The following is a 7,824-nucleotide window of genomic DNA, read 5'->3' as shown; positions in this document are numbered from 1 at the left end:
TAGAGAATGAGATGGATAGGCTTTTATGCTTTTCCCTTTCTGCTGAAAACTCACTGCCCAGCCCACTGTCCCCAAGTCCCCTTAAAGTCCCATTTCCATACCAGCAGCGGAAGCAAATGAGACTCCAAATTATAATCTACAGTTGGTTGCAAACGGGTTGGTCTTCCTTGTGCTCCGTTATCCTTGGATCCCACCAGGGGCGAAAATCCTGTTTCATAGTTGGGGGGGACAATAAACAGTAAAATTTTAGAGAATAATTCTGGGGGGGAATAAAAGTTGTAGCCTGTCTTTTATACAGCATCTTTTACCACAATTTGAGGCTTAAGTCTCGCTATCTCTCCAACAGGCAGGCAGAAGACCTTTCTTAGCACTGGCTGAGTCCACCTGCACATGATTTAACACAAAATGACTGAAATCAAATTAACATGTACACATGCAATGAATAAACTAATTATCAGGCAAACATCTAAGTTTGTTTATCAGATTTCTCATAATCAGATAACTGCCCTTTTCCAGATGAAAGATATCAGATTATGCTATTTTCTCTCTCTCTCTCTCTCTCTCTCTCTACCGTCAAATGTGTACAACTCCAGAATGAATATCATGTGTAATAATAGGATCCAACACTTGTGACAATACTGCTAAAAAATCTGTTGAAAATTCATTAAGCTGTGATAATTTAATTATGGATTAACGGAGACTGCAACTCAGAAATGAAAAAAAAAATCTGTTTTAAAAACAAAGTAGATACAGTATCTACTAGTTAACTGAGCATATTTCAAGACAATTAACTCTGGATAACTGGATAAATCCTCCCTGGAAATAAATCTAAAATGTCAGTAATATCTGATTCTGACATTTATATCCAGACAGTCTTTTAGAATGACAAAAATAATTATTACTGCTCTTGTCCTGTCCTGTCCCTCTCCTCTCCTCTCTGCCTGTGACTATCAGTATCTGTAGCTTTTAACTTAGCTTAACAGCACTCCTAATTGTGTAGGCTTTTGAACAATGCAGAGTAAATGTTGCAGACAACCTGGACCTGGCACTTTTTGTAAATGGGATGTGTGTTGTTGTAACTTATGTAACTATGTCTGTGTGGTATGCAAACCTCTTACCCCACAGCACGGTGTGAGTAGCAGGCAACGTCCACACGCTACTGCAGCTGCTATTGAATACACAATTGAATACACCAAGAAGAGAAGATTTGAAATCAACATTTTTCTTTCAAGCAATACATTTCAGCTCTTACTTTCCATAAACAATTAATCTTCATTTCAGTAACCAGGTGTTTGTTTTAGTAGTGCATCACACTTTAATGTTGAGATTTTACATCAATACATTTAACATGTCTGAAATTCCTGCAATGCTTTACAATTCAGTCTGTTGCAATATGATTTATTGTGTTCTTCAAGACAGCAACCCCAATACACCCAAGCAGGTCCTGGGATTGTACTAGCTCAGAGCTCCTTCTCCTCTTCACTAGGACATCTCCGCCAATCCTCCCAAAAAAGAAAATCACTCCTCCGAGACTTGTCTCCTTTAAGGTAATTTGTAGCCCAAACTCAGCCGTCCCCCTCTGATCTTGCCATTGTTGTGTTTTGGCAAATGGACAAAAGGAACAGGCTGTATTTCTTATCGACATTATTGAGAATGCACTCCACATCTAGGCCACCCTTCATCGATTAGCGACATCCCCTATGTGTCAGGCTAAAAACGAAACTCACCAAACACAGCCTCACCAAACACAGCCTGAAGATACCACCTTGGTGTTGAGGACTGCACAAATGGTTAATGAGTTATGACCATTTTCTCACTAAGTCCCATCCCTGGCCAAGTTTTTGGGTGATAGTGGCCATGTTTCCATGCTCATTTCTATTTCAAGAATATGTATGTCAGTCAAACATGCTGTATTCCAATTTTGGTATTGATAAAATAAACATTCAACTCACCTTGCTGTTTTTCAATGAATTAGCTCAAGAGGCTTTTTGTTAAGTTTTAGCTGGACCATTTTCAATTTCAGATAGTTCAGTGGGATTTTCTATCTAAGGGGCATGGCCCTTCCAACATTTCAATTCTGTGAATTAATTAAAGCACCACAATCTGGTTGATTAGGCACATAGTTTGTATTCATTTATTGAATTTCTTGGATCCTGAATATAGCCACAAGCGGTGACTAGCCAGTTCATGCCCTCTTGCTCTCAACAAAAGGAAGCAACTAAGTGGGCCAAAATTAAAGCAAAGACAAGGTTTCAGGCGAGCCCAGTCATTTCAGCTATCAGTTTCAAATTTGAAGCTCAATGGCATCTTGAGCAAAGGGCAAATATTTAATATGCCACACCTGACTGCATCTATCAATATGGCACTTCAGATTTAGACACTGAAATGGTGAAATTCTGTTCACTGGGTTCTCTGGCACACATTTTTTCCTGTTTGTGGCACCATCTGTCTTTTTTGGATCCAAGAGGCTATTTCGCAGGACTTGTGAGTCTAACTTAAAGCCAACTGAACTTAAGGTTGAAGGGGTACAGCTGCATTTTGGGGCCTTCTTCTGGCCAATTGTATTTGTTTGTTAGCACTTGCACATAATTTCCAGTTATCGGGCCAAGTTTCATGGTCATTGAATCTCAGAACAATAATAAGATAAACAATAATAATAAATGTGAAGAAACGCAATAGGGTTCTCCCCCTCTAGGTCTTGAACCCTAATAAGATGAATATTTTATGGTCAAAATCTATAGACCTGAAGAACATTGTCAAATTGTTTTTCTAGAGAGGCAATCATTTTGTTCCCGAGTCAGTACTGTTTTTGTCATGTTAGTGCTTGCTGAAAGAGGCACAGCAAAAGCACATATCCTTGTTCAGTATGGATGAAATGGAAAAGTCAAGTCTTATGTTTTGATTTGCTGGTGTTGTCACTCATTTAGATTTTGATCACAGATTTTGCCTTCAAAGTTCACCTGTGTGACCTGATTAAACCACAAGGCAGTGTGAGGGGAATACATTTGAGCTTGTTTATTTATGTTATGTACAATAAAGCTTCATCACATGAACCTTCTTGTGTACAACATCCCTCACATACACAAAAAAAACACCATCTTGATCTGCGGAAAGTCAGGATGGGCAATCATATTGTACGCGCAGTTTCAAGGTTTCAAAAGTTAGGGCTGTGGGTAAGGGTGGGTGGAGAAGCATATGATAATGAGTTCTGCAGAAAAGCACATTGTAACAAAAGCATCAGCAGCAATAGCAGTGATTCTCAGGATAAAGAGGTCAGGTTCTCGTTGGCCCCAAAAACCAAGGTTACATCATCAGACAGATGGGCACACAGACTGAACATTTTTGAAGAGAAGATCAATAAGAATATAAAGCACAGTCATGGGGACAGCACAGACAGCTTAATTTTCTTCAAAAATAATGCACTAAAAAAATCAAGATACACCGAGACTGAGAGATTGAAAAGTATAGCAGCCAGTAAGCCATTATCTACATAAGCAACATCTCTTACACTGAAAAACGCAGGAAATGTATCTATGCTTCTGAATCTAGTTGATTACTTGTTGTTGTTTGCTTGGACGAGTGCTCAATACATTTGGGTGTTTTGTTTTTTTCGTAGTGATAAATCTACTACAAATTTGTTTTGTACAAGAAAATCTATAGATGTCTCTAGGGCAGTTGCTCCTAACCCCAGGTACCTGACCACAGACTGGGGCCATCGTTTCTCATTGTGCACTTCCACACTTATAATAAGAGGACAATGATTTTGATAGTTGGTCATCAATGTATAAGCAAACACCCACATAACTACTTCTTATGTGCAAGAACAAGTGTTCTTTTGACTGCTGCAACTAGACAGCTAAAATCAGTTAAAAAAAAAATAGATAAATAAAAACATAAAAACTTGCACATCCACATTCCTGGTAGATTACTTTCTAACATGGACCAAATATTTATATGGGTTACACTGTGATTGTCAGGAAAAAAGATAAACTGATTGCTGCCTGTTCAAACCCAACTCATCAACCTATTACTACACTGGATTCTGGATTGTGTTTTATCATCTTTTTTCAGACACAGCTGTTTTCTGTCTAAATGCCTAATTACTTTCAATGAAGTTTCGACTCTATACTTGAACTTTTCACAGTACTGATGGGCTCATACCATCGCCTGATGTTGATATTTTTTAGAACACTAACAAACTCAACTATATTTGTGCAGGACATATGTGATGTAGAACTAATTGGCAAAATAACTATGAGAATGAAAAAGCAAAAAAACCCCAGACTGATTCTTCTGATACGCAAGACCAAGATATTCCCTCTTTGCGAACAGTTCTTTTACAGTGGCTGTCTGAGGATAGCACTGGGGTTGGAGCTTGTTAGAACAGAATCCCTGTAACAAGCTGCATTAATGCTTGATGTTTTGAAAGGAAATGGTGAGGGGCAATGCCAACCAAATGGATATACACAGAACATAGAAAGGGCTAAACATGAATTCACTGGGCTTGAAACTCACAAAGGCAAATGATCCACACATAATCACACCATAAGGTTTCAAGTATAGAGATGATCTTCATACACATAAGCACACACATATTTAACAAAATAAACAAATGATAGAGAGTTTATTAACATCACCAGAGCTACTGGGTAACATTCATTCAGAAAACATACATTCATAAAAAGTTACTTATGTGCCATTCTTGCATTGCACCCATGGAATTTTTGATCGGTTAGCAATGTGCATCAGCTGAGTTTTAGATAATGTAGGGATTTTCTAAAAAAAATGTCAGTGGGCAAAACAAACAAATAACAATTGGCTCATTGTAGCCAAGGACAATTACCTCCTCACAAGCTCCAAGGAAAAAGAACATATGGATTATATGGTCAAAATATTTTACCTTATCAGTACAAACAAATAAAAGAAAAGAGGGAAATAAGATTTCAAAAATAATTATGCGGCTGCTGAAATCCAAAGAGCTTTAGGTAAAATCCAAATATAGTATAAAACTGCAACAAACAAAAAAGACCACTTGCTGGGTTCTCAGATAAATGACATGTTCCACTGAGGTGGATGTCTAAACCTGCTTTCTCTACTGGTATCCACACTAGTAAATACTCCATTATTCACCTTAAGATTGGCTTGTTGTTCACAGCAAACAAATATTTACCTAATTAAAGTGATTCTGACCACAACTCCATGGAAAAATGCACATTTTCTAATCCTTGTCATATCCATTGAGACAAAAAAAACAAGTAAGCCGATTTAAATGCTTACAAGGACATTTATAAGCCTCAGAATAACAAAACTGGGAGGTACACATGCTGTACAACTGTGGGAAGATAATAGTATAGCTCTTAAAATTCCCTTTAAAAACCAAGAGCATGGAAACGGCATCACGTTGTGCAAATCATTAACAGGTTAACCATGAACCCTGTGAGGAAATAATTTTTACATAAAATTAAAAACGTGTGAATCAGACACTGGAGCTCAACTTCCCTGAAATTTCCAATTGTCTAAAAACAAGCTAGACTTAAATTTGCTGGGAGGCACCGGGCCCAATTACTGGTTCCTCCTCTGTTTTTTTCTAGGCTTATTTACTGGAGAGCCTCCACACAGATTTGCTCCTCAGTAATGTCATCCAACAGCTGCACATCGACAGGGCTGCATATGTCACTGTCATAGACCTCTGTCCCCATCAGGGACTCTTCCTCAAGGGCTTGTCCTTTGCCTTTAAAACCTTGCTGCTCTGAAGGAGACGTGCTTTCTACTGACTCTAAGTCTTCAATGCCTGCCCGGTAGTGGATCATTAGCAGGGTAAGGGCCTGGAGTCTCTCCCCAGACTTGGCCAAGGCAGTACTTATTAGGGCCTTGCGCCGGGCATCTGTAGCCTCCCTCTCCTCCAGCAGAAGAGCGTTATTGTGCTCCAGCTCCTGATCAATTTCCTGCTGCAGCTTATCTAGCATCAACTCCAGCTTTTGGGAGCGCTCATCTGTGGGCAGACCCCGGTACAGGTCACGGCCTATCTCCTTTACAGCAATGAACACGCTGTCATCTAACCCACCTTCCTTGCGCACAAGTTTACTGGTTCCACCACTGCTGGCAGGCTGCTTTGAGGGACTGGCACCACTGGTATATGTCTCAGTATCACTGCTTTCATTGTCTGAAGTGTTGGGGGTATGCTTAGGTGAGGGTTCCACCACTCCAGGCAAAACATCAGCCACCTGCTCAACCAGCCGAGTCTTGGGCACCTGGCGGAGGTTAAGCAGGCGGGAGCTGGTGTTAATGATGTGGCGTGTTAGGCCAGTGGTGGCCCGGTTTAGGGTGGATTTGGCTTCAGGGTCAGCTCCACGACGTTCAGTCGCTGCCACACAGAAGGGATTCTCTGTGAGGCACTTGTCCTGGCACTTCTTGTGGCAAACGTAGGCGCAAATCATACACTGGGAGGCAGCCTTGGTCCAAACCTTCTTTTTGCAGTACTCACACCAAGTGGGGTTCTGGAACTGGGTGTCCTGGAAGTTGTGACGCACCTCCACCAACTGCATGGCACCGTAGGCCATGTCATCACGCGGTGCTGAGGGGATATGCTCCTTCTCTCTCTCCCTTAGATCGTCATGGTGGAGACTACCCTCTCGCTCCCTCTCTGCCAGCCCCCCTGGATATGCTAACTCACCCTCAGGTAGGTAACAGAAGTTCAGAGTGACATCTCCATAACACAGCTTCTCATTGAAACCCTTGTGGGTACTGAGGCCACGTAATGCAGTGCGGCTGACATTAGCTCTGGGTTCTGGAGGCCCCAACCTAAAGGTGCTCTGGTATTCTGCTGAAGATGTGGCCATACATTCCAGGGCTAAATGCTCCAGCTGGAGGCTGACATGGCCCAGGCACAGTAAACTGCCAAGCTTAAAGGGATCTTTGCACCATAGGGCCACATTAAGGAACTTATGGTTGCCCTCCACCTCAAACACCACAGATGCTTTTTTCCAGTGGGCTGTCTGGTTACGAAACATGGTTTCCGGGGATTCCCAGAGAGAGTGGTCCTCCAGAATGTCCCGTGTACTGCAGGAGCATTCTGAAGTTTTGTCCTTTGCTTGATCCACTTTGCTGCTGCTGGTCATGTTGGAAGATACTGGCAGTTCATCACTACACTCTGCTTGCCGGGTAGACTGCTTCCCTTCAGCCTGTTTCAGACTCATCTTCTCAGTACCAGCCTTGTCCTCATTGGCTCCAGAGAGAGGTACTTTTTCTGGAGATTTTTCAGAAGGACTAACAGTGGTAGTCAGTGTAGGAGCAATAGTGGCATTTGTAGTTGTAACAGAATCAATTCCTTCCAAAAGACTGGTTTCTGAGGAGGCTGATGTCAATCTTATTTGAGGTCTTGGTGGCACTTGGGGTCGAGATGGAGGAGGTGGGGGAGGAATGGTGGGCCGCTGCAAACCCTCCCCTGGATCATTACTGGTCTTATGTGGCGAGGGCTTTGGTGTTTCTTTGGGCTGGGGCTTTAGTGGTGACTGGAGACCCACCAGGTTCAACTTACGGTTGAGGATAGGTGAGATGGTACCAAGGGGCTTAGTGGCCAAGTTGGCCACAGTCCTTTTAGGGCTTTGGTTTACTGTAAGTAAAGAATCTTCCTTAGTGTCACTGGTATTTGTAGTACTGCTGTTAGGGCCACCAGTCTGGCTTTGCTTAGAGTCTACAATCAATTCTTCAAACTCAGAGTCCATGTCTTTGCTGTCAGATATGTCAGAAAGGGTGGTGATAGGGGCTGGATCCTCTTCATAACCCCCTGGTTGGGAAATAAAACCTGTTTCCTCTATCTGCCCA

The 7,824-nt window shown here is 41.8% G+C and overlaps 1 protein-coding gene across 1 annotated transcript in view; it reads right to left on the bottom strand.

Moving 5' to 3' along the window:
* Positions 1-3,000: 3,000 nt before the first annotated feature.
* Positions 3,001-7,824, bottom strand: part of pdzd8 (PDZ domain containing 8) — an 86,929-nt gene continuing 82,105 nt past the window's right edge. Inside the window, exon 5 of the mRNA XM_037123634.1 lies at positions 3,001-7,824. This exon is cut by the window's right edge and continues 136 nt beyond it. Within this exon, the coding sequence (XP_036979529.1) occupies positions 5,598-7,824 (2,227 nt within the window). The 3' untranslated portion in view covers positions 3,001-5,597.

This window comes from Acanthopagrus latus, chromosome 15 (assembly GCF_904848185.1).
Source record: "Acanthopagrus latus isolate v.2019 chromosome 15, fAcaLat1.1, whole genome shotgun sequence".
Classification (NCBI taxonomy): Eukaryota; Metazoa; Chordata; class Actinopteri; order Spariformes; family Sparidae; genus Acanthopagrus; species Acanthopagrus latus.
Note: the sequence above shows the minus strand (reverse complement) of the source record. Positions and strands in the feature narration are given on the sequence as shown.